Source organism: Wyeomyia smithii, chromosome 3 (assembly GCF_029784165.1).
Source record: "Wyeomyia smithii strain HCP4-BCI-WySm-NY-G18 chromosome 3, ASM2978416v1, whole genome shotgun sequence".
NCBI lineage: Eukaryota > Metazoa > Arthropoda > Insecta > Diptera > Culicidae > Wyeomyia > Wyeomyia smithii.
This window is the reverse complement of record NC_073696.1, coordinates 31,902,081-31,929,409: the sequence shown is the minus strand read 5'-3', so window position 1 is coordinate 31,929,409 and position 27,329 is coordinate 31,902,081. Positions and strand designations below refer to the sequence as shown.

At 40.0% G+C, this 27,329-nt stretch overlaps 1 protein-coding gene across 3 annotated transcripts; it reads left to right on the top strand.

The window, feature by feature from the left end:
• The first annotated feature begins 642 nt into the window (after nt 1-642).
• LOC129727526 (uncharacterized) lies at nt 643-21,741 on the top strand. Of its 3 annotated transcripts, XM_055685437.1 has the most exons (11): nt 643-1,186; nt 3,330-3,468; nt 3,532-3,773; nt 3,839-3,993; nt 4,049-4,219; nt 4,274-4,674; nt 4,742-4,863; nt 4,929-5,032; nt 15,575-18,168; nt 18,250-19,506; nt 19,561-21,741. In XM_055685437.1, the coding sequence occupies exons 1-10, from the start codon at nt 1,034-1,036 to the stop codon at nt 19,482-19,484; spliced, it is 5,316 nt and encodes a 1,771-aa protein (XP_055541412.1). In that variant the 5' UTR covers nt 643-1,033; the 3' UTR covers nt 19,485-19,506; nt 19,561-21,741. The 3 variants fall into 3 exon arrangements, with proteins under 3 accessions (XP_055541412.1, XP_055541413.1, XP_055541411.1); XM_055685438.1 differs by having other exon boundaries at nt 18,277-21,741; XM_055685436.1 differs by having other exon boundaries at nt 18,250-21,741.
• Nucleotides 21,742-27,329: the final 5,588 nt, after the last annotated feature.

The window sequence follows — 27,329 nt, the reverse complement described above, 5'->3', positions numbered from 1 at the left end:
TTCGTTAAGAAAGGAATACCATTAGAAAATAAAATTTAGTAATTTTAGTTTCCACTTGAAACGTCCTACCCTAGCATCCTTAAGTAAAAAGATGATTGTAAAAATAAATTCTATTCTCGTATTACGCGATTTTTTCACTCTCCTTTTCCCATTTGCTTGTTAAACGATCATCTTTGACAGTTTGCAGAAACGCGTGCACGTTCTACGTCATCACATTCATGTTGCTGCAAGGGCTCGCTTATCGCCTACTACATTCGTGCTATTCGTGCGGATCGACATTCTAATGTCAACAGCAAATGTCATTTGAGATTTTCTCCCATCGTGTGGTCCCCCTACGATTTTGTTGTTATTCTCGTCGCATGCACCAATTCGCGCTGTGAACGGAAAAACACCATAGCGCATAAGAAAATGATTATTTCTTTACAGATGAAGAAAGTTCTGATTAATATTTTTGCAAATTAAAATTAGTTGTTATATTAATGGCTCAACACTATCAAAAGTCGTACGAATCCTCGGTAGTAATTTTGACATACACCGAACGTGTTCTGTACATGTTTACATGTGTGTCGGCCGACGTTGGTTCTGCTGGTAGTAGTAGTGCACGAAAATTCGCGTCCACCGCGACCACGGCTCGGTTGAGCTGCTCAAGAGCGCAGTAGTTGACTAGAGCCGCCATTATGGCTTTCCGTAACCACGCTCTAGAAGCAAGATTAGAAAATTGTTTTTCCCCGTTTGTGACTGAGTGCGAGAGCGCAGTGACTACCGGAATGAACTAGGATACGTTCCGGGTCGTGTTACCGGGTCCCGGTGGACCTCCTAGCGGACCTTGGAAGTAGATTTTCGCGTGTTTTTTTCTTCCGTTTGGTTTTCTTGGTTTGGGTCCCCGTTTTTTTGCACGCACTTCCAGTTCGATCGGTAGTGTGAGAGAAGAAAGAGAAAAAGAGAAAGAAGCAGAGGTGACAGTCAACAAATAGGCGTTTCACTAGCACTAGCAGCCACTGGAGCAAGCGAGAAAGAGGAGTAGCAAAAAAAGATGTCGAAGCTTTCGTTTCGGGCGAGGGCCCTTGATCCCTCGAAACCAATGCCTATATATTTGGCCGAGGAGCTGCCGGATCTTCCGGAATACTCGGCCATCAACCGGGCCGTGCCACAGATGCCCAGTGGGATGGAAAAAGAGGAAGAATCGGTAAGAAAAAAGTGCTCAGAAAATTTGCTTTTTCGTTCGCCATTGGTGCGCAGCAAGCGAAAAACGAGGTTTCGTGTGCCGCCATCTTGGTAAAACCAGCAAATCCCGGATGGCGGCAGACGGTCTGAAAAGGTGGAAAATTTTCGTTTGTTCCGTGGTGAAACCGGTCGCAAAACCACCTACCAGCGGTACTTTGTCGGGCCGATTGGCGAGCTACTTCCGGTCGGCACGGGAACCGGCCGAAAAACGGCTTTGTTTACTTTCGGCCCGGTTAGGGGTGCACTCGAGTGATGGTTGGCGCGCTAAATTGCCTGCATGCATGTGTATTTTGTTTGACAGTTCGGGCTCTTTAAAAAAAACCTACACATTCGTCGACCTGTGGGTAGTGTTTTTATTTACTAATAACAGTACATTATCGTGTCATCATGTCGAACTCTGGTGTCGTGACGAAACGAACCGGTGACGAATTTCCCGGGGTTTGCAGGAACAATAAAAAAATGCTTTTGTTCTTTGCTATATTTTCTTGCTTATCTTAAATTGTGCAATTTTATAGTTATTTTTTATCTTTTCATTTATGCGATGGCTTAGTGAAACTATGACCAAACCTGCTTGTGGTTTACGGTTATACGGCAGCTGGATTATTTTTTTAATTGGTGTATTGGAAAATATAATATATTCTGTTGGCTAATAATTTCATAATACAGTTCTATTGTTCAAATTGGTTTACGACCGGTTTACTTTTGTTGATCAGTTCAATTTAAGAGATATTGGTTTTTATCTATTTAATATTAAATATGAAAAGTGTTTACGAATAAACCTCAATCGTTGAATTGCCACTTGATTGAATATAGCTTAATCAAGTATTGCATATTTTGAATTCAGTTAAAACTAATATTTTGAAGTGTTTTTGATTTTTGTTTCATTCGATCTGGTATATTTCATAATGTTAACACTGCTGGGTATTGTGTTATTTGAGGAACTTGTTCTACACTTATGTGTTAATACATATGATTCAATCGATATCTTATTGTAGCAGCAATATTTGATATGCACACACTTACTATTGGGTAGCTTGCAGCTAAATCAAAGTTTAAAAGCAGCTTCAATTTCTTGTCATGGAATGATGTTCTTGTCACTAGACCATATGGGAAATTAATCAACAATGTATAGTAAAATACACGATAAATATGTAAAGCGTCCCAAAGGGTGTTATCCTTTGTGTAAAATTAGAAAGTTAGATTTGCATTGATTTGATCGAAATGAATCCATTTTTTTGTCGCCTATCTGCGAATTTTGCAAATTAATTAGGCTCGCTAATTAGTTGAAAAAATAGCGAAGTCATTTATTATTGAACATTTGGCGTCGTTGATTTGGCGAATTAGCGGAGTAGTGCTCTGTACACTAACATCCTGTTTCGAACTACACATCATCGAATGGAAAATGTATCGGAAATATTCTAGGGAAAGGAATGAACGAAGTATTTACAGAGGTTGTGTGGATCTCCAAAGATGTTTTCAAAGGTATTGACGAGAATCCCCAGAAGATTCAGGGTCGTGAATGAACTTTTTATGTAAAAGAGTAATCTTATTTCAGCGCCTTTTCTTGAAAGTCATTCGCGTTAGATCCGTGTTTTTTCTAATATTTTTCGCTGGACATCTTTGAAGAACGTACTATCACTTGCCTCATACAAGCTACGATTTCTCGAAACATAAAATAGGACTAAATGCATTTGCGTTTTATAAAAGCCTAGAAAAAAAATATTTCGAAAGCTTTGTAGGTCAGCTAATAAGCCGCTGGCTTTAACAAACGGAGAAATGAAGACAAACATTTTTCTGTAGTAAACCATGGTTACTCTAGAGCACCACAGGTTTGGATGCAAAAAAAAACCTTTCAAAATATTTACAGATCCTACTTAAAATGCAAAAATATATTCTTGAACAATCAGTATATTGTTCAAAAACATATTCATGCGTTTTAAGTAGCATTGATAAATATTTTGAAAGGCTTTTTGCATCTAAACCTTTGGTGCTCTAGAGTAACCATGGTGAAGAAGGGGTTAAAAAAATTATTTAGTCTTCTGCTTAGAATCGTAGACTCAAAGTATAAGGTATTAACATTGGAATTTTTCCATCTCGCAATCTAGGAGCACCACCTGCAGCGAGCAATATGTACAGGATTAATCATTCCCACGCCGGAGGTGTTTGAAGCAACCGATTCGGAGTTCTACGAACGGTACTATCCGCAGGATTACAAGATGCCGAAGCAGATGATTCACATGCAGCGTAAGTCCTTTCTATCGAACACGGAAGAGCTTAGTTTTAAATATTCTTTCGTTGGCTCCGTAGCGCTGAACCTGGAGCAGGATGTACCCGACTACGATATGGACAGCGGGGACGAACAGTGGATCAACACCCAGGGCAAGCGGCTGGATCTGGACGCGTTGAGGTTTGAAACGATGATGGACCGTCTGGAGAGAAGTTCCGGCCAGACGGTGGTGACGCTGAATGAAGCCAAAGCACTGCTGAAGCAGGACGATGAAGTTAGCATAGCCGTGTACGACTACTGGCTAAACAAGCGTTTGAAAACCGTAAGAAGCAAACGAAAAATCTTCCAATTGCTTCCGTCTGTAACCATCTCTTCGCCCATTTTTAGCAACATCCCCTGATCCTGTCGGTGAAAACAGAAAGTAGGGGCAATACGACCCCAAATAATCCATACCTGGCATTCCGGAGGCGAACGGAGAAGATGCAGACCAGGAAGAATCGCAAAAACGATGAGTCCTCCTATGAGAAGATGCTGAAATTGAGGTTTGTACTGGCTAGGTTGGAATCTCTTCTTCTACTGATGAAATGTTAATTCTAGGCGAGATCTCAGTCGAGCGGTAACCCTGCTGGAAATGATTAAACGGCGCGAGAAGATGAAACGCGAACAGCTGCATCTGAGTATCGAAATTTACGAGAAGCGCTATCAGACGCAAGATTTCAACGGGCAGCTGCTAGCTGAATATACCTCCACAGCAACGAAAGCCACTAGGTTAGTAGTACTTACAGTAGCGATGGCTCCAATTATTCACGCTAATCTTTACAGACCTGCATTTGCGCCAATCTACTCGAATCAATATTCATCGCACCATTCCGCGCTGGCTGGTTCCGGCTCGGGTGTTACCGGCAGTTCTGGGACGGGAGCGGTGTACGGGAGTGGGGCGTCGTCGCACTATCACGGCAGCAGTTCCAACAAGCGAGATGCTGAAGCGCTGGCCACTGGGCGGAAAGAGAAGCGTCAGTATAAGAAGCGGAAACATAAAATCCCCAAGGAACGCTCCTCGGCAAACAGTGCAGCAGTGGCCGGCAGCTCCGGGGTCGGTATGGGTCATTCCGGAGCGGGCTCGGCTGGTTACCACTATCAGTATCATCCAGCGGGCGCCGGCATCGGTGGAAGCGCAATGCAGAAGTCGGCCGAAAGCGCCATCGGAGGCGGACTTGGCACCGGTGAGATATTGCTTTTCATCTGTTGCTTTTTAGGGTGGATTATAACCATGGTCGCTGGATATTTTAGGCTCCGCCGACCCGGCACTGTCCTCCGACGACGAGGAACTCGCTAACCTGCAGGGTACCGCCACTCCCGAGGAGGAGCACACGTATGCATTTCGGCGGAGCAAATTTAGTCAATATCATAAGGTTTGTTAGACATTGTTTGCTTTATCATCGAACAGCTTAAATCAAATGGCACCATATACTTTTAGCCCATTACGAATGATTTCGGCAATTGGCCGTGGGAATCCAAGGAGGACAATGGCAAGGCAGATCCGAGGTATCGGTATACGCTGACTTCTCTACGACATCCAAGGTAAGCGGCGATTCACAGAGGAAAGGTTGACAATCCTGTTTCCATGGGACACGGGTTGAACTCTCATCCGTTGTCTATAATTAAAGCAGGGATAATAATTTACTGCAATCAATTAATTGTCTTTGCTGTTTACAAAAGCAAACTAAACAATAACCAAGTTGTAGTACAAAATCTAATCTTATCTTAAACATGTACGGTAGTGACGTTAGGTTGATCGATTAATGTTTCACAGTCCTGTTTCCATGGGACGCGGATGGAAATCACATTCGTTGTCTATAACTAAAGCAGGAATATAAATTTTCTACATTCAATTAATTGTCTTTGCTGTTTACAGTAGCAAATCAGGCAATAACCAAGTTGTAGTACAATTCTTTGTGAGTAATGTACAATGATTTATTTTGTTTTCTCCCGACATCACTACTGTACCCAGAAGTTTTTTTTACGATAGCATTCCTGTTTCCATGGGACGCGGATGAAAATTACTTTCGTCGTCTATAATTACAACAGGAAGATAAATTTTCTACAATCAAATTAATTGTCTTTGCTGATCACACTAGCAAATCAGGCAATAACCAAGTTGTAGTACATTTGAAGGTTGGAACTTGAAGAGTCGAATGAGAATCATATCATTTCTTGATCGGTTTCTGTTTTTTTTTTTTTGAAGATTTTTATCAAGTGAGTTTCAAATGTATACATTTTTGATAATGATAACTCGATAATACGACGTCTGTTTCTATGTAAAATTTGAGATTGTGTAATTTTTTTAGTGCTTTCATGCTGATATTGAGATCTCTATACTGTATAGAGTCTTTTTCGCAGATATTAGACGAGAAAAACGCAATGCGAGAAATAATTTTCTGCCGACTCAAATATTTTGAAAATAATCACCTAATTGCAGATTGATATGAGTTTTGAAATTATCCGAGCAGTTTACGAAAATTATCCGCCACTAAAATATTGCGCAAAAATGAATTATAACATTTTTTTTGTACGTTTTATTTATAAAAAAATTTAAATAAAAGAAAAATTGATTATGTGTTGTAATTATTGTTTAGCGTATTTTTGCCGTTCACTGTTTAAATTTCCACCACACGCATAAAGTAAGGTCTCTTTTTACACTTTTTAACGATGATTTTTGGCATCGATTATTTCTCATGTAGAAATACATCAATGCGTATATTTGATAACAACCAGAGCTTTACTTTTTCGCAACATAGCATTGAAACTGAACATTACGCACAGTCATTTCAATTTGAACAGTTTCCTTTTCGTTCAATTACTCCCGGCTACTGTCATCGAATCACGATAAACATTTTCGCTGTCAAACAGATTTTATTACGGGTTTCTTTCCTATCGGGTGCTTTCAAATAAAACTGATGACTCATCCCGATCAACAACTCTCTATGCACGTTCATGAAACGATAACAACTGAAATCAATCGGTACAGGTTCAAAACTAATCGATAGTGATCGTTCTAGTTTCATGAAGAAACTTGAAGAGTGGTTGGTTGGGATATTACGCACACATTTCTTTCCTTCAGCGTGTATTTTGAAATTAGCACCGTATCATGTCATTTGATGATTTGATGACATGGTTGAAGTTTTCTACATCTTCGCGAGTGAAACTTTGGCCGTTTATAGCTGAGTGACGAATAAGTCGAGCAGTGTTCAGACGAGTTACTCGTCCAAAATCCATTTACTATACCAAAATAGGTCAGGCGAGTAACTCGCCAGTCGCCTCGTCTTCTGTAATAGGCCCCTATATATGATTCGGTTTTATATAATCGAGTTAACGATTAGAGCAAAATCATTTCAAATCGCCTGGAAATACGCGAAAATTTAATCGACCATTTTTGATTTGAATGAAACTTTGCACACGTATTTGGCTCAGCAAACTGAGCATTTTCCACAGATGGAGTGATTTTTTACACCCATGAGTTACATTCTAAAAGGGCGTATGCCTTTTGGCATAGGTTTTATTCGAAGCATTGTAGCCCAGAAACCATTGGTTGTATAGAAAACTGTCTGAGAATGAGTTGTAGGAAATTGAAAATGCACCATAAAAAAATATACACTGTACAAAAAAATTTTTTTTGACCAAAAAAAATTAAAAATAAACATAAAATTTCAATTTAAAAAAAAAGAGTTGATTTTTTTTAATTTTTTTTTAAAGAAACTTGACGTTAATACGCAACTTTTAAAAAAAAGTCCAGGATGGAGAAATGAAAAATTATTTTTTTATGGTAGATTAATTTTTTTATGAAAATTCTAATTCAAACATTTTTCAAAATATTTGTATTCTGATGATTTTAAAAGATGCAGAGAGTCATTTTAAATCAAAAAGCTCTTGGTAGTTAACATTCTAAAAGCATTAGTTTTCGAGTTATTTCTAATTTAAGCTCAAACAATTATTAAAATTTAGGAACATACACGTTTTTCTTAATTTGTCCATGGTTCTCCAGCAAAAACCATACGTTCATTGGAATGCTTGATCAAAAATATACAATTCATAAAAAAATTAATCTACCATAAAAAAATAATTTTTCATTTCTCCATCCTGGACTTTTTTTTTTGAAGTTGCGTATTAACGTCAAGTTTCTTTAAAAAAAAAAAATTAAAAAAAAAATTCAACTCTTTTTTTTAAATTGAAATTTAATGTTTATTTTTAATTTTTTTGTTAAAAAAAAATTTTTTTTGTACAGTGTATATTTTTTTTTATAATGCATTTTTAATTCCCTGCAACTCATCCTCAGACGGTTTTTCTATACAACCAACGGTTTCTGGGCTACAATGCTTCGAATAAAACCTATGCCAAAAGGCATACGCCCTTTTAGAATTTAACTCATGGGTGTAAAAAATCACTCCATCTGTGGAAAATGCTCAGTTTGCTGAGCCAAATACGTGTGAAAAGTTTCATTCAAATCAAAAATGGTCGATATTCGACCATCGGTGATTTGGCGCGATCTTGTTCATTATATATAGGAGTCATTCCATGTCAAGTGATCAGGCCAATGCAACGACCCTCTCCGATTCGCTTCAAAATGAATTAAATGACTTGTCTTAGGTCTAAACTGAAAAATCCAGAGTTTTGGGTCAATCGGACAACCCCCTCCAATTGCGGGGCTCTCCATTTTTGTATTTTTTGACAAAAATTCATTTTCCATGTTTTGGAAAAACTCTTTTTAAAGGTTAATAAATTTACACTCGAATGGCATCATTAGATTTAGCAAACAGTGTTGCCAATATTGATATTTTCACGTTTCAAAACTAAAACTTCGTTTATCTCAAAACACCCCCAATTTTTTTTTAAATCTGATGTCACCAATGTGTTCAGCGGAAAATTTTACATAAGAATCACCTATCCACAAAATGCAATATGCGCCGTTGTGGAGATATAAATCTTTTAAAATAACGAGTTCGTTAAATTCACACAACAAATGTGGCCGAATGTTGAAACGCACTCGAAACAAATGCACTATTTCACATCTCAAATGTGGGTTTCTCATGGCCTTTCTGATGGATTATTCCTGTGTTTTCATAACGTGGTTTCTGTCAAAACATACGCAGGTTGATTTAAGTTTTCACGACAGTGAAAAAAATGGTGTGTTCAATAGGTTGGAGTTTAAAAAGTAATTGTACAGCTGAAAATCACAATCGATCGCACTTAACATCGCGAGAATGAATTTTGTTCAAACTTCGGTCTGGTGTTCAACGTTTGCAAACTATATGCGGAAGCCATGAAAAACAGTTTGGCCAATATTTCGCAGCTAGACAGAAACAATACTGCATTTCGTCATGTTTTCATGGCAGGTTTCATGAAAACAATCAGGAAATAGTAGGAGGTCAAAAGACATGCGTCCAATGTGATGCAGCACTGAGAGCGGAGGTTGTAAGGATTAATTCACAAGATAGAAACTGAACTGGAAAACGTCAAACAGGATGTATCGCGTGAATTCTCTGTGCGAAAATAGCCTTAAATCAAAATGGCGAAGCTGTTGTTTGATTCAGTGTCAGCATACAAAACAGAATTTCTCGATGGCTTGTAAATAAGTGAGTTTTCAAAAAATCTAAATAATATCCAGTCTTAACCTTACAGGTTAAGAGGGTTTACACAGCTTTAGTTCAGAGGTAGAGGAGTTACCTGAATACAAACAGCTTCAGCGGTAACTATCGTCGACGAATGTCGTAATATTAATCAGTTTTTATGCCGTTTTATTCATTTACGAATCGGTATACCCCCGATTTATTACGGAATATATTTCGATAATTTCTGAAAACCATTTGCGATCTATTAAGAATTATAGAAATAAATAAAAATATACGTTGCATAAAACGTGATAGATATCAGATACTCAAATGCTTTTCACTTTACCAGTAGATGAATTCGTCGTGAAACTCACATGAAACGCATATGTCTACTTTTTCCACTGGATACGCATGGTGCTTATGGAGAACAGTTTTCTATTTTACTTCGAAAGGTTCACTAACTACATTCAACAACCGATTTCGTTGAATCGGCTCAAAAGTTACAAATTTCCGAAAGTTGAAAATTTCAAAAAGAGTCGATTTTTTTAGGTAATCCTGCAACAAAAAGTGTCATCCTAAGGTGCGAACAAAATAAATACGGGTTTGAAATTTTTGCATAGGATTTTTTGTGCGTGTAATTACTGTATTATTGGCATTTGTTTGACGGTTTAGGCGCCATTTGTAATGTTTTTAACCTTGTTGATTTTTCGTCAATTACGATATTTTTCATATTTTTTACCAATTTTCGATAGTTAAACCATTTTAGGATTTGTTCATGCCGTTCGTGTGATCTTGTTATTTTTTTTCTACTGCTGAAAATATTCAATTTAAAATAATGATTGTTGAAATTCTTGAAATTTTGGATTTTGGTCGTTTATTACATTCATAACTTTTGGCAGTGTTGAAATTTTCAACATTATTAACACTTGACGTTTTGACGTAGAGCTACGTCTTACCGCACTATATTGGGGTACATTCTACGGAAACTAAAACTAAGTTGTAACGTCGGAACGAAATAACCCAAACGGTAATACCTACTTTTGTACACTTCTGTGATATTTCAGTTATCATTCTTATTTCATTGTTCAGTAGTAGAAATTGATAAAAAAGTTTCTAGGTCGAATTTCTACGATAATTAACCCTCTAGTGCCCAATGTCGCCTTTTGGCGGGCTTCAGTCAAACCTCTAAAATGCTTTAATAAATATTGAAAAAGTGTTTATAATGATTCATAGTGATTTTACCGAAGCCCGTCTAGAAATTAACTTGGGCACTAGAGGGTTGAGCCAATCGCGTACACTCTCTCATCAAGTGTTCGGTCCTAAATTCGAACTTTTCCGTTGCGATCGTGGGCCCGTAAAAAGTCGCAAATTTCCTGGCGGTGGTGTACTGTTGTTTCACTTGCTCCATCACCTTTGGTCAAGCAAGTAAGGCACTACCCTCCAGTATTTCCAGTGACGTAGTGAATTTCTGGTCATATTCCAAAATCGTCGTACGGTACATTTTTGGACAATGTCCTTTTGAAGGTCGTAAAATATAAAGTAGTATAATATAATATAAAGTGAAAGTGATATAAAAACGACGAAATACTCATTGTAAAGCAGGTTTTTCAACCATCATATTATAAAATAACTTCCAAAATGTTTTCTACACATCCTAAGTATTACATTTCATGACATCCACAATTGTTGAAACTCGAAAAATCGTGATCGTTCTATATTTGACTGTGAAAAATTGATTTTATGTATTTAGTGTCTTGAGTAAGTTTGTTTCATAAAATAAAGCCTTACTTTTGTCGGCTACGGTTTTTCGATTAATCCTCAGTTAGGTATATTTTTTTCTAGTTTTCAATATACACTAAGGTCGCTTTTTACGCGTTTTTTTTTTACGCGGATTCCGGAATTTACGCGGTTTTTTTACGCGGATTCTGGAATTTACACGGTATTTTTATTTGCGCGGATTTCGGTTTCCCTTCACTCGGAATGCAGAATTAACGCTGGTTTTTTTACGCGGATTCCGGAATTTACGTGTTTTTTTACGCGGATTCCGGAATTTACGCGGATTCCGGAATTTACGCGGTTTTTTTACGCGGCACGTATCCCCCGCGTAAAAAGCGACTTTAGTGTACCAGTTTGCTGGTCTTCTATAACGTATAGATAGAAGACCGCTGGACACGACAAAATAGAGCACGTTGCGTAAGTACTACAAAAAGTTGAATTTAGCGTACAAGAGGACCAGTCAGAGTTTCAGACGACATCTGCAAACTGTTCAGCGTAGTTTGGAGGCTAAACCAAAAACATTTTGGAGACATAGGTGCTTATTACGGGAGTCACTTCACGGTGAAATCAGAGTGAAGTGAACAAAATCCTTTTACGAGACTCACGTAAGTGAAAAAACGTCGCAAAGTGACATCTGCCGCGGAATCTGGGTTATTATGAGTGTCATTTCAGTGAAGTGAGAACGGAAAAAGCGACGATTTGCGTAGAATTATTTCACTACCATTTTGAACAGTGAAATGATTCCACGAAGATGCCACAAGTTTTAAAGTTGATTGATTTGTGATCTAATGGTAAATATTGGATTTATTCTTCAGTAACGAAACGAATCAGAATTTGATCCGTGCCTTAAAGCGGTCAAATTTTCATTTTTTGCTCGATGAAAAAAAATGCAGTTCAGGAAATTTTCGATACCGAAAAAAAAACATTTTTTTATGCCGAATGTTTTAGAAATGCAGGACACGTCAAGATCTGTTGTTATCTAAAAAAACGGAAAAACGATTTTCTGGGACTTAGAGATTTTTGAGCTGGGAAACAATCATATTTCATTTATTACTTGTCCTATTCTCAATTTCACTTCACTGTCAATCTCACTCCACGGAGGTGATTTTTGTTACCTCACTTGAGGTGGAATCGGGAATAGGCCTAAAAAAGTGAAGTGAGCGTGAGAGTGAAATATATTTCACCGTGAAGTGACTCCCGTAATAAGCACCATAGTAACCTTTAACGAAAGAATTAAGTCTACCTTCAACTATGACTCTCAACGGAAAAAATGTCTCCGAGTAGAAGGTCTGCTAACTCTTTGCCGGAAAATTCGCGTGTACTTTTTGTAACGAAGTGATCCCGGATGACCAAGGCACCCTCACGACGTTTTGCTCATAGTTGAAAATAATCTTAACAGACTCAACATTGATGGAGCTCTCGAGCCGCCTCAATATTGGAATCATCAACAAAATCAGGCCCGGATGGACTTCCGTCGGCGTTTTGAAAAAAGCATATTGAGAATCGGCTAACCCCGTTTTCAGTCCACAAAAAAGGACACCGAAAAGATGTTTGTATTCGAGGAATTCCGTCATTGTGTGCCATTTCAAAATTGTTTGAGCTGGTCATTATGACTCCAACAATACCTGAGCGAGAAACAACGCTTCTCGTTTCTCCTTGGGGAGAACAACAACTTCAAATCTTTTGTGTTTCACATCGTATGTTACGAGAGCATGGCGGATCGCGCTCGGAAGGGCTTCATGTATACCGATTTGTCTACGTCGTTTGACATAATCAATCACGCTGTTACGATTGCCAAACTCGAAAGATTTGGTATCAGTAGCTGTGTATTTATCACGTTGGTTCCATTCCTACCTTGTCGGTCGGAAACTGATTGTGACAATCGATGATTTTCAAGCAAATGCTTTTTTGGCCTCATTCGGAATCCAACAAGGCAGTCACTTGGGACTGTTATTCTTCCTGTTGTACTTCAATGATGTGACCTACGTTCTTGACTGGGCCTCGTTTATCCTTCGCTGATGATTTGCAAATTTACATGAAAATCCGTTCCTTGGTGGATGCAATCTGCCTCCGGCGAGAGTGAGAATTGCTCTATATTTTCCTTCGCTCGTATTTGTCATCCTGCCAACTTCAACTATAAGCTCTGTGGTGCCGAAAATCAACGTGTCGACCATGTAAAGGACCTCGGCGTTATCTTGGAGAGCCAACTATCGTTTAAACGGCATGTTTACTACATAGTGGATAAGGCATCCAGAGCTTTGGGATTCATTTTACGCATCGCGGAGCACTTTGCCAGCTTGTATTGCCTCGAGGCATTATATTGTGTGCTCATCCGTTCCACTCTCGAATACTGTTCCGTTATCCAAAACGGGATGGTTTAATCTGTCCAACGTCGTTTCTTACGCTTTGCTCTCGGTCGGCTACCTTTGCGAAACCGAATTATAAGAGCCGATGTCGACTGATTTACTTGGAGACTATCTAAACGCGAAGAAACATCGCATGGGTTTTTTTTGCTACCGATATGTTGCAAGATCTAGGGCAGCGGTTCTCAACCTTTTTTTGTCCACGTGCCTCTTGGCGATATTTTTCAAATCAATTGTACCCCCTGGCTCGGTTTGTTCTCACAGCGTGGGAGAGAATAATGGTAGATGATGTTGTAAAGGTCTAGTTCAGGTTTCAAACTAAACAATGGTTTGTTCAATTGCTACAATCCTGTTTAAAGAGCAATATTGTAGAACAAATGAAATATAATAAAGAAAAATTGCTTTGTCCGCCATTACTGATTTTATTTTCGCGTACCCCCTAGAGGCTTTCACGTACCCCTAGGGGTACGCGTACCCCAGGTTGAGAACCGCTGATCTAGGGCACTGCGGAATAATACTATGCTGAGGATATCTTTTAAACGGACAAACAGCGCTATATTGCCGTGAATCACATATCAGTCCCATCTGAATTTTCGTCGATTTTGAGTTATAACCACCAGCAGTTAGAACCTTCAAGGATTCTCAAAATAAATGTGAAAGATATAATTCATTGTGCAAAATTTCCATAAAATATCAGGTCAGGTTTGTTCCATCTAAAGAGTAATCGCATACCAGTCCCATAGTGGATATTATACAACAAACGCTTGTATTCATTTGAATGCTTTTTTTATCAACATTTTATTCTTCCTTGTTAGTGTTCAGTAAAACTATACGGAAAAAAAAAATTAAAAGTGATAAAAAATAGCCAGATCAAAATCACGGATCAGACCTAATGAGAATATTTTGTACGAGTTTAAACAATATTTTCACACTTATAGTGATTCTAGCATAACAAACAAGTTTGATAACTGTGAACAACAACAAACTAATTCAATCTCAATTTACTCTTGAACAATCAGTATATTGTTCAAGAATATACTTATGCATTCTGAGTAGCATTGATAATTAATTCGAAAGGCTTTTCGCATCCAAACCTGTGGTGCGCTAGAGTAACCATGGTAAAGAGAGGGTTAAAGGGATAGGTCAACTAATGTTTGCTATCATGAGTATAGACAATTTTGATGTCTTGAAGGTAAAGCTTTTTCGAGAAGTTCGTAACAACCTACTCTATCAGACAATTTAACGGTCTGCTGTCAGAATGTTCTTAAAACTGAAGTCTTGAAGGAAAACATACTGGCTACCGACGCACACTGAGCAACTCCATGCTAAAGCTGACTAAGCAAAAAAGTCTGTTATCAAGGATAATACATAGTTTTTATATAATTTTGGGATGTTGAACCGAAATTTATCATTATTTTTGCATATTATCGTGGATTTTCGTACTTTTTTATGTATGTTATTATATGTATAGCGAAAAATTTACGTTGATTTTAAAGTTTAACCCGTAGGGCTGTAAACCTTGTGTATTTTTTGTCATTAGTACAGTCAGGTTTTTTTACGCGGGAGATACGTACCTCGTAAAAAACGCCTAAAAAACCGCGTAATTTCGAAATTCCGCGTAAAAAACCGCATTAATTCAAAAATCCGCGTAAAAAAACACGTTTTTTTTTAATTCCGCGTAAAATAGTCTAGCAAGAAGGGCTTTAGAAAAAACCCGAGACGTTCTAGAACCAGTATTTAAAATTGTCCTCTTTGACGATCATCCGGATCTTACGGTGGGCGGAGGGTATTTTTTGGACTAAGTCTTTTACTAGATAAACATTTAAACGTTTCTGGTTCCAAACCCACGTTTATTCAGAAATTCGCGAAATTTTATTTTGAATTAGCACGGTATCCGTTAAAAAAACCGCGTTAATTCAAAAATCCGCGTAAAAAACCGCGTTAATTCAAAAATCCGCGTAAAAAGAACCTCCCTAAAAAAAATCCGCGTATAAAAAAACCGCGTAAAAAAACCTGACTGTATTTCAATTCTAAAAAATCTTAATATAAAAATAATGATAATTGACACTTTTTTAAGTGTAATTTTTCTAATATTATTTTTTTTTCATTTATCACATTACTGAAAACATTTGAATTGAATTACAACATAACTCACTAGTTGAAGAAAAACCGAAAACTTTAATGGTGTCATACTGCTTGTCTGTGGGATTCCTGATATTCTTAGTAATTTGCGAGGGAGCACAAGAGGCTTCGCACGTAGTACTCGTGATTTATGTAAGCTCCGAGGAGTAATAGCTCCGAGAAAAATGATCCATTTTCAGGTTTTTAGAAAATTTAGTAATCAAATGCTAAAAACATTTTTTTCTGTCCCATCACAGACCTCGCTGCATTGGTTTCGCTCGGCGGCGCATTGGACGCGGTGGCCGCGTCATCATCGATCGCGCCACGACTGACCTGGACGATCTGTGGGCCCGGTTGGACTACAAGATTATCGAGTCGGAAACGACACCGGCCGCTGCAGTGTCCGCCGAACCGGAGGAGGAAAGCATCGTCATCCCGGTTGCCACAGCGGCAGCAACAACAACAACAACGTCAGCAGCGCTAGAAAATCCGGTGGACAGAAAGCGAAAGGAGGAAAGTAGTGGTCTGCTAGTGTACAGTGGTGGCATAAAGCGAAGAAAACAGCTAGTGATCAAGGAAGAAACGGACCTGGACGAACTGTTTATGGCCGGTGTCGGCCTGGTTCGAAGACATGATGGCGAGGAACGGCTCGCTACTGGGGATGATGGGGTGCAAGTGAAACAGGAGAATTTAAGTGATGAGAGGACATCAGCGACGGCGGCGTCCTCGTCGGCGTTTGTAATTAGTAGTAATAGTAGTAGCAGTTGTAGTACTAGTGGTAATGTGAATAACTCAGAAAATAATGTGATAAAAAGTGAAGCTGGCGACGAAGGTGTTGTGGAGGTGAAGCAAGAAGTCCTGGAAGATTATGAGCACATGATAGACAATGTAAATAATAGCTATAGGAGCCGGATCAGCAACAACAGCAACAGCAGTCGGCCAGTGAACGGGGGTAGCAGTAACAGCAGCAGCAGCAGCAGTAGTACTAATGTCAATAGAAACAATTTTATCCAAACGTTTAGTAATAGTTTTAGCGGTAGTGTAGAGCAGAGTCGTGTGCTGTCCCAGTATCAAACAACGAGGTCGACGACTTCTCCAGGGATGACATCAAGCAGTTTGCGACAATCTTCTAGTAGTCGGTTGAATGAAAACCTCGGCACTGATGATCCGTCGACCGAATCCAGTAGAGCCGTTGCCAATGTATATGCGGACCTGTTGGACGAGATTCAATCCAGTTGGCTGCACTTCCGGCCGAAGACTCCGGAACCCGTACCACTGGAGGAGGATGCTGACCTGCTGCACGACGATCCGTTGTTCCAAACGGACGCAAATCGAATAGCACTAGAGCTGCAAGCTATTGGTGCCGAACTGCCGGGTGACATCTTCAATTCTGGCCCGACAGAGCAAAGCGTCTACCGAACGAAACCCTTCGCTTTGGATACCCTCATTGAGCCACACCCATTGGGGCTGGATGGTGGAAGCGCAAGTGGTAGTGCTGCGGCAACGGGCCGCAAGGACGGCGACGATTTGGGAGTCAAGCTGGAAACTTGTTCTAATTCGGATAATAATCTCAGTGGGGACAGTTTGAATGATCTGAACCTTAGCTTAAACGAATCCAACGAGGATGAAAAGATGCTGGACAAAATCTTGCAAGAGTGCCAAATTGACGATATGAAATCGTTGAACCAGACGAGCAATTTTTGGAATGGAATCCTGGAAGATGGAATACTTAATCAGTTGGAGGGAACGGATGAGGCCGGTGCTGGCACCGGCGCGGACGTTAAAGAGGATCCACTCACGGTTGGTGAACTGATAAATGTTGTTCCTACTGTGGAGGAAGTGGCGGTAAACAAAATTGGTTATTGTTCCGAGTTGGTAGGTTTCGATCGGCCATCGACTGTTGAACGATTCAAGAGCAAACGACGAAAGATTCTGAAGCGATGCAATTACCAAGTCGGGAGCAGTTTCTTTGTTGTGCGCAATCCGCCCAAAGAGGAGATTTTCCGACCTCAACCCAATGTCGAAGAGAATGTTCCTGCTTCTGAAAAAAACGGAGCGCCTGCAACGGCGGCGGCGGCCGAAACGGAGGTGAAAACTGAAGAACCAAGTGAGCCAGCCTCTGCTACCATTCCCGCCGACCAGATTAAAATCGAGCCTCCTGACGAACTGCTTGCGGCATCTTCACCCTCTTCGTCACAAGTAGCTGCTCCTAATCACCAATCGAACGCGGTGGTGCTGCCCGCTGGAAGTGGTTATCATCAGCAATCGATTTCCCTCCCTCAAATAAAGCTCGAACCAGTAAATCATCTGCAAGCTGCTACGCCTACCCTTCCACCATCAGCTTCATCAGCTGCTACATCATTCCTGATCACTTCTCCTGCAGTGCAAGTGGTCCAACAGCAGCAGTCTCAGACAGTGATAAACCCTCTAGTAGCAGCGACACAATCGACTGTACCGGTAATTCCTCAACAACAACAACAGCAGCAGCAATCAACCGCTCAAATCACTATTGCAACTGGTGCAGGGACAGCGGGAAGTGCCAGTAGTAGTGGTACCTCAACTCCAACCGGAAGTTACATCGTTCAGCATACGACGCCAATCGTTTTGTCCCAGCAGCAGATGCAGCAGCTGGCAAACAGTGGAGGCAACATAGTTACTGTTAGCGGTAATCAGGTGGTGACAACGAAGCAGCAGCTAGGACAGCAGTTGGTGCAACACCAGCAACAGCAGCAGCAACAAATACAGCTTCAACACGGACTTACCCATCAGGGTGAAACTTATGTCCTGACGGCGACCCCAGCCGGTGCGTCGACCCTCAAGAAGCAGTTGAATGGACCGAACGATAAGACAGGTGGGTGTTTATTTTTGTTTATTACTAACATTTGACCAATTTTTCTTGTTTGCTAACAATCAATACAACATTAATCCAAAGTGCTGAAAAATGTTTCTTTTCTTCCAGTGAAACAAAACGTCATCAACCCTAAGTTCCATACGCTTATTAACCAGAAGCTGGCCGCAGGCCAGAAAACTGGAGATCTCAATAAAAAACAGCTGGAGATGATAACGAAAGCACTCGTTTCGTCACAGAAAATGATCGTAAAATCGGCCACACCGGTCAATCACAGCGCCGCTGCTCAAATGGTGCAGCAGCAGCTCCAGCAGCAGCAGGGCAATGTCGGAGGAACGAGCACGTACAACGTGGTTCACCAGAACTCGCTACAGCAGCCAATCACGATCCTGTCGGCGACCAGCCAGAATCCGCAGCAGCCGACACAGAACAAGATCATACTGACATCGTCGCCGCAGTTCTTACAGCAGAAAATTGCACTCAATTCCAACCTGGTAGCTGCCGGTCAGCAAGCAGCCCAACAAGCTCAATTCCAAACGGATGCCACAATCGCGGGACAGACGGGAACTGGAGGCAGCACGGTGGTGGGCCAACCTGGCCAGCACGTGAAGCTGGAGAAAACTGTTAACATGCTGTTCGATGCTGACAAGAATCGGATAGTATACACCAACATTAAGAACAGTCGCGGCCAATTTCTGGCCCAATTAAATCCGAAAGTTGTAAATATTATCCAACCCATTCAGCAACAGAAGCTAGTGAACAGTGTAGGCACCCTACAGCAGCAGCAAACGCAACAGCACACAACGACGGTACAGAGTCTGCTGGGAGGCTCATCAACTACCACAATTGTAAATAGTAAAAGCTTTCAGCGGATACCGGCGGTGAGTATTCGCGCGCAGCAGATACAACAACAGCAGCAGCAGCAGCAGCAGCAACAACAACAGCAGCAGCATCAGCATCAACAGCAGCAGCTAGATTCGCATGGTACGACTACGGTTGCGCTTGCTACTAACAATGCAACCAATAGTATCAAGTTTATCCAAGTGACACCAGCAACGGCGGCTGCCGCAGCAGCTGCTGCTGCGGCTGCAGCTTCTGCCGGCAATAACGACAACACAGCAGCAGCAGCGTCAGTGGTGGCCGCCTCGATAGGTGGCAGCAATACCGTGGCTACTGCTACCACTATGGTTGTGTCCGCTTCGTCGTCCTCCGCCTGCTCCTCATCCTCGTCCTCATCCTTATCCACAGCTGGGGGCAGCAGCGGAAATTCCGCCGCTACAGCCACCCCTCCCACCAGTATCAACATTACCAACAGGTGAGAATCGAAGAGCAGCCAGCTCGGTAGGTAACTGTTGTTAATTTTAACTCTAACTTATCAATAACGATTATATTTAGGTAAACTTGTCAGTGTTGTGTAAACAAAAGAGAGAAGGAAGAAAAACGAAAATGAAGCATAAAAAACATGATGAAAACGAAGAACGAATCAGAGAATCCAATTCCAAATTGTAATCCCATTTACGATGTATGTATTCCGAAGATGGATCGAGAAAGAGAGCAGAGGTTTGTCTCCTGTCCGTTATTCGAAACCGTTGCGTGAGCGTCTGTACTTTTCTTGCGACGATTCGGCTTTCAGTGCCGCGTTATGATGAATCATACTTTTTTTTCTCCTTTATACTGACGTATGAAGCCTTCCACTAGGGAGGAATTTATCAAAGTGCAAGAATAAGACGGTAAAGATAAAGCAGCACAGAAAGAGATAGATAGATAGATAAAGCTGTCTAGGGTGATAGCATGGTACGTACTCGTAAGAATTGTACTTTTCAGTGAATATATATTTCTTTGCATAGTGAGATGTGTAAGGCACGTCTTATTTTAGCAGTAGTTGCCCTAGAATGGGACGATACTGGAACCCGCATGGGGGGGATCCAGCTCGAGTTAATCTATTTAAACTCTTTCACTATTAAATGAACGAACGTAAGAGTAATTATTTGTTGCGCAAAATCGTCAACGGATTTTGCTTTTCATTTGTCTATATTGTGGCTGTGTTAGCATCAACTGTAACGACGATTGCAGCTCGCGCGGAGATAGGTTTCGTTATATTTTTTTTTTAATCATGAAAACAAAAAGTTTATCTATGAAACCATATAGAGTACAATTCCTATTTGCTTTTCGCTCTCCGAACAAAATTGATTTTTCAGACATCCTGTCGAATCACATCTCGTATTTTTTAATGTTATTCGTCAAACATTTGTTAATCAATTGTTTCTTAGCTTACGAAATCTTGACATTTCTTCTAAGTCGTATCACATGCTTATCGTAGAGACGCAACAATGCAATGTACTTCCAGCTCTTCGTGTCGTGTTTATTTATGACTGAGGACAGCCTGGATTCTTCTTGTTAGAATACTTTGGGTAAAAAACAAGCTCAAAACTCTTGCTGCTGTTAGTCGTTAACAGTTGTTTTTCCTCGTTCTCTTATCTTCACGACCTCTGTTCACCGTAAATCCGCAGCAGTAATTTACAACAGTAAACTGGTACTTGTAAAAAGAATAGTTGTTAAAACAATCTCTTGCACGGTATTGCTTGTGAGAATGCGAGTGCGCTGCGGCAGCATTAGAAGAAAAAAAATCAGTAGAAAAACTGCTCTTTCTCCTACCCGGAAGCTCAGAACGGTAAACATTATAGAATGAATAAAACGCTTATAGCTCTCTTGGAAAGTCGTCGGAAAGTGGAACAGCAGCCGTCTTTCCACGTCCGAGCGACTGGAGAGAAAAGACAATTGTTTTAAATTGTTCTTATGTGATTAATACGAAAAATAAAAGCAAACTTCTTTTCAACTTTCTTCGGTTTAGTCAGTTGATGAAGAAGCAAAGGTAAATGTTAGTTTCCTGCGACGTGAACAGCTGTTCGCTGCTTCGTGAACGGTGTGTATGTTTTCTAGCGTGAGTGCGTCAATAGTTTTGTTGTGTTTAAAAGTTTTGTGGTTGGTATTGATTAATGGAAACAAGAAATCAAACATTTAAATAAAAGAAGAAAATAAATCATCTGATGCGTCCTGGAGCTCTGTCTGGAGCAGTAAAAGAAGTGTGAATATGTTTAGAAGTCTAATGTAAACTGCGAAACAAACCATCTTCTGATTGCGCTTCAATATTGTAATTTAAAGGAAAAAAAATCAAGAGAGTAAAATAAACTAACAGTTGTCATTTACGTGTACTTTGGAGGAAATTTCAAATAGAACATTCTGAGCAAAATTCGGTAAAAAAAAGATAAACACAGTGAGAAATCTACCAGGTTTAACTTAATTCGGAACGAGAAAACTTACTAAACAAAAAATCACTTAACTACTATCCTACGAAAAAAAAAACAACAACAACATAAGCTGAATATACATCCATATTGAGAGAAAGAGAGGAAAGCAACCTTCAGAAAGTATTATTCTTATCGAACTACAGTGGAGAAGTAATAAAAAATACTGAAAATAGGTTTTTAATTAAATTAAATTATTATTTTTTGTACACAAGATTAAAGTAAGAAATTTAAAATATACATACTTCAAGATAACTATGAACATTAAAAAGGTTGGCAATTTTGTATTCGCTGCAGTATCCGAATCGAAAAGTTCAGATTTTACGTTGATTCTAAACAAGTTTTCTATTTGTGGGTTACAGCAGTTGCATTCTAGTCATCATTATGGGCTCCTTTTTACCGGTCTCAAGTGACCGAAAGACGTTCACGAAAGTGTTGTATGTACAATGAGGGTCTAACGAGGTACGAAGAATGCATCCTGATGGACGACGAAATGTACATGAAGAAAATTATGGGCAGTTTCCCGGACAAAAGTTTTTTAAAGCTATTGGTTTCAAAATGTATAAGAAGAAGTGCCTGGAAAAAACGTATTCTTCTGTACATTAAAGCTTACAACGGATGTGTAATAATTGCTTTTGTATTCTCTTTCATTTATTTTTAGTTTCCAAAAATATACTGACTAAGCATCCAATGGTCAAAATATACCTATTATAATGAGCATCCATGATCATCATTGAGTCTATATTCTGGCGTAGCACAGATTTACTGCCTGTCAGTAGCCGAGACACGAACCCGTTTCGACCGCGCTCTAAACGCTTTATGTGACTCTGGGCTGAGACGTAAAAATGGTATCATGAATGAAAACACGTGTGATGGCTATGGGCACGTGCAGAACTGAACGGATATTATGATGGTATACCAACTTTATAAATATATATTCACGCTTTTCAAACAAAATCCTAATAAAGACTATAAACCTAAACTAGAACGTTTTTTTTTGTGATGTTAAATACTATAACGCAAAACTTATTCTAAATTCAATGAACTCTACTTTATTCGAATCAAAAACCGCAAAATCTCGCAGTCACTGAACACAACACTGTCTACCCGGTCGAATATACTCAAACTTTTGCACCACCACTAGCGATCGCTCGCCAAAATCTACCAGATTGTAACCATCACCCTGGTCATCGACATCCACTCGAAAGTCCTGCGGTGGTTTCAACGCTCCGCCCGTTCTTCGGTTTGTAATCTTATAGCAAAACTCCTGATCTTGTTTAATCACTTCTACAACCCACGTGTCATCAGTCTTTTCTACATAGCAAAAATCATCCTCATAATCACACAAAAATAGCCCACTGTCGGTGTTTCGTATCGCGAAACTTTTCCCGCAATCAGCCGTAATGAACTCGTGCCTCGCCGCTTTAGTTGCGGTACCACTCCAGGACAATCTTCTACAACGAATATTCCCGATGGTTTCCTGTCGCGCGTTCGGTACCATAAAATCTCCCGCCGAAATGCTGGCGTAGTTCCAGATGATTGCGTACACGCCTTCCGGTAGTTTAAGCTTCAACCGACGTAACTCCTCAGCGTACTTCGCACGCGGAAAATCGGCATAACGTTTCACCCTTCGAATACGATAAGCCAGTACGGTAGCTCCGCTTCGTAGTTTTGCCGAATCCATCGACATTCGTCGATGCAGAGTCAAGCAGGCTTTGATTTGTTGATCGATGCATTGCAAATGCACGATAAAGTCACAAATATGACGCAGCTCACTGTGACTGGTGTAGGCTTCCTCGAAAAGCTGATTCAGAATGTCGTAGGAAAGCTGCTCGAATAGTGCCGCAACCGCTATCAGCTCATCCCCATCGGAGGGCTGACTAATCAAAATAGCCATTTCTTTGATAACGAATTCCAGTGAGTACTTAAGTTGCATTATTCGAGGTAAGTTCTGTTCCGGAACGTCTGACAGCTCATCTAGTAGACTATAGATCAGTAACAGACAGCCTGTCTTCTGTGGACACTTTCTCAATTCATTTAAATAGCTGAGCAGCTCTTCAACGCCCATCAGCAAGACTTCGGCACGGTCGGCCAGTTTGGAGTTAAAATAGTAGCGCAGGAAGATGACTATTTCCGACACGTGACTCAGCTCTTCCGATAGGAGTTTGTTTATCACCATCACAAGTGCGGCTCTTCGCTGCTCGCAGCCCAAACAGTCAAAGTCCTGAACGGCCTTGGCGACGTCCAGGAGGATGTTTGTTGTGATGATTTCTACCAGCGTCATCCTGGTTGCCGTTCCTTTCGATTGTTGCCTGTAGACTGACTGCAAGTATGATAAACTAGACGAGTCTGTTATCAGATGGGTTGGATTTTTTATCATCAATTATTATCTGCTTGAGTTTTGGCGATAAAGGGTGAGAGCTAAGCGCGTTCGATGATAGATCATTTCAGGCGTGAACTGGGAAACAGAGTCGAATTCGTAATTGCTTGCGGTAATCAACTACTTTTGGGTAACTTATTTGAGTCAGTGGGAAGAATTATAAAAAAATGTGCTTGAATTGTAAAGCCTGTATTACACTCTTTGACCAAGCGCCAAATATCTGGCACTTTTTGACAGATAAAAATTTGGTCAAAGATAATTGTTTGTCACTCTCCAATTTTAACATGGGGCAAACAACAATCATGATGCCAAATAAATTTGACCATTATGTCAGAAGGTCAAATATTTGACCATTAGACAAAGAGTGTACTACAGGCTTAAGTGTTTCTAGCCATAATGACATAAGAACAGGCAAAACCTTAACTTCATTCAACGAAAACGTTCATTCATCTTTGCAAACGTACTTAGGCTTAGAAAACTCAATATTTTTCCTGGATTCAGAAATTATTAGGCATACACCATATTTAAACTATAATAGCCAGTTTTGGGAAAATGTAATTTCTGCTTATTTTTTATATAAAAGCTCAAAGTTATAACATGAACATTACAAACGTCATCGGCAGGTTCTCTGCAGCAGTCTTATGTAAAAACCCTACCAAATAAAACCACTGCCGTAGACGTTCGATACCCTCCACAACTTTTTTTTTAAATTTTAGTAGTCAGTTTAAATTATCAAGCTCAAGGGGCTCTACTTTTTAAAAGCAGCGGTTTCGAGGTAGTTCAAAAATCAGTTAAAACATGATTATTTTAAGAAAATACGCTTTTTTAGTTATTCGTCATTCTCTACTATAAGTCGTTGCAAATATTGAGGCTTCGGGTGAGATTAAGCAATACTTCGTCTCCATTGAAAGCATTGAAACCATTAGAAGATGCTAGAAGACATCCTATTTGGAAAAATCGTAGAAGATCCGGTCGGCCACGACCTGCAGGGTCATCGTAAGTCGTTGAAGTTGTGAGGGAGAGTATCAAACCTTCAGTTCGAAAATTGTCACCGATCTGAATATTTGTCCTGGAGCAGCCACACAATCTACAAAATGATCGATTGTGGGCAGCATGCTTGTCATTCTCCTCAGTATGTGAAAGGAGAGGAGAAAAAATTCACCGCGCACTTCCCATCCAGTATGTGCCTGCGTGTAGCAAATGCTTTCACCACACTGCTTCTTTCTCACTCCAAAGTGTCTCAACCAGCTTACAGAGAGACAAACACACTTCCAGCTCACCCCACATCTGATAGAAACAAGAGGGGTGAATCACTCTACAGAGAAAACGCAGAAGTGCACAACCAGAGTTGTCAATAAAATTTTCGATTTAACTGGAAAAAGGCTGAAGAAAAAACTGGGGAAAACTGGATCCCGAGTAAATTTTAAAAAAGGAAAAAAAAAAACGATTGTGAGGGAGCTTTTCTGTTATGGGGATTGAATCCAGTGTCTGTTTTGGGTACAGCATCTAAAGAGATAACTCTTCGCAAAAAATTACTCATTTTAATCAGAACTGTTTTGTTTTGGGCTTACATTTTGTTGAAATTATGGACTAGAAAATTTCCTTCAACAGCGGCAAAATTTAAAATTACGCAATCAATCTATCTAAATTGAGAAAGTAGAGCTTTTTCATTTACTTTTATCTTTAACAAAAGTATTAACATTTCAACATTTCCTTCCGTTACATCAGTGAAGTTAAAATTTCAATTATTTCTGACTTCGCTATCTTTTGGTATCTAATTTCTCCAACATTTTTTTAACTGCTGCGCAACAGAAAATAAATAGATTTTTTTTATGGTCTATTAAAATCTATTTGTTTGGTTTTATCTCAACCATGTCATGCAGTTTTTTATTTGACCGTGTTTCGTGCGAGAAGATAGTATATTGAAAATTCTGTTAAGAATTGTCATGATAATTTATCAATCTACAAAATTCACGTTTTAAAAATATTTCCGAAAACCAATCGGAGCTTGAGTGAATGAAAAACTGGATAAAACTGGCAAATAACTGAAAAAACTGGACGATTTTGGGAACAGACTGTTTGACTGGAATCCAGTTTAAACTGGAACATTGGCAGCCCTGTGCACAACAGTGTCCACTGGCGAGTAGTCCGGAAGGTGAAAAAAAAAACCTACCGGGCAAAAATGTAGTACTCGTGTAGCTACGAACGAATTCCACCAGAGTAAATTCGACCGGCACGAGCGGCACGAGCAACGCAGTTTTTTTTTCTCCCAATCTCTTTTCCTCTTCTGCCATGCTCAAGAAACCAACTGTGAAACGCACCGCAGATAGCTCTGCAGTGTAATTATTATTATTTTTTTTTATTCTCGCTTATTTTCCGTCGGTCTAGTTCCGCCACTCTTGTGGCCAATCACCGACGTCCAGGGAGGCGACTCCACACCCAGGACCCTAACTCACGACCCGTTTATTAACGGACCGGCGCCAACGGCTTTACTTCCTCATGCGATGGAAGGCGTGATCCCAGAGATTTTTCGCCTCAGAAAATCTCCCGGTGTCGGCTAGGATTGAATCTAGACCAGTTGGGTTGGTTGTGAGTGGATCACGCCACCTCACAACCATCGACACACCTATGTCGGCGGTGGGATTCGAACCCAGGCGTCGAGCGTGGTTGGCGGAGACGTTACCAACCACACTAGGCCCCCGCTCCAGTGTAATTATTGTGCGTGATGTCCACACGTGTGAGAAAGAACACCATAGTTCATTGTCTCGCAAGAGAGAGATTTCAGATTTTACCACAGTGCGTTCAGGTAGCTCAACAGATAAAAATCGTTTGTCGCTCTCTTCTAGTATGAGCGTATTGATTTGTTCTTTAGTGTGACGGCAGTTGTTTCCGCAGTGCAAGATGTTCTCCTGCACTCTAGAGGTTTTCTGAGGAAAAAAGACAAGCATGGTGGGCAGTAGTAAGGAACAATACTTCGGAATCCCAAAGGAGTGGTGGCAGCTTGCAAGATAAGTAAGCTTCTATCGCTGGTTTTTATCGACAAAAAAGTCAAAGGTACTTATTACGGAAGTCATTTCACGGTGAAATATATTTCCCTCTCAGTGAGATTGACAGTGAAGTGAAAATGAGAATAGGACAAGTAAAGTGAGGGAGTTTCCCAAGTCAAAAATTTCTAAGTCACGGAAAGCCGTTATTTTCTGAAAAAAAAACCGAGATAACACTAAATCTACGTTTCATGCATTTCAAAAAAAAAAAAAAAATAGTAGGAGGGTGGTATCCAAGACACGACCGCATAGTTGACGTAGGACTACAATAATGTTATATTTTTATTTTGAAGCTATGTTTGATTTGAGCTCGTTTTACTTTTGTAGTTTGCTTGATTTATTTTAACCAATTTAAGCTCAACATCTTCCAAAAGAAAAGTACACTAAGGTCGCTTTTTACGCGGTTTTTTTACGCGGGTTTTTTTTACGTGGCTT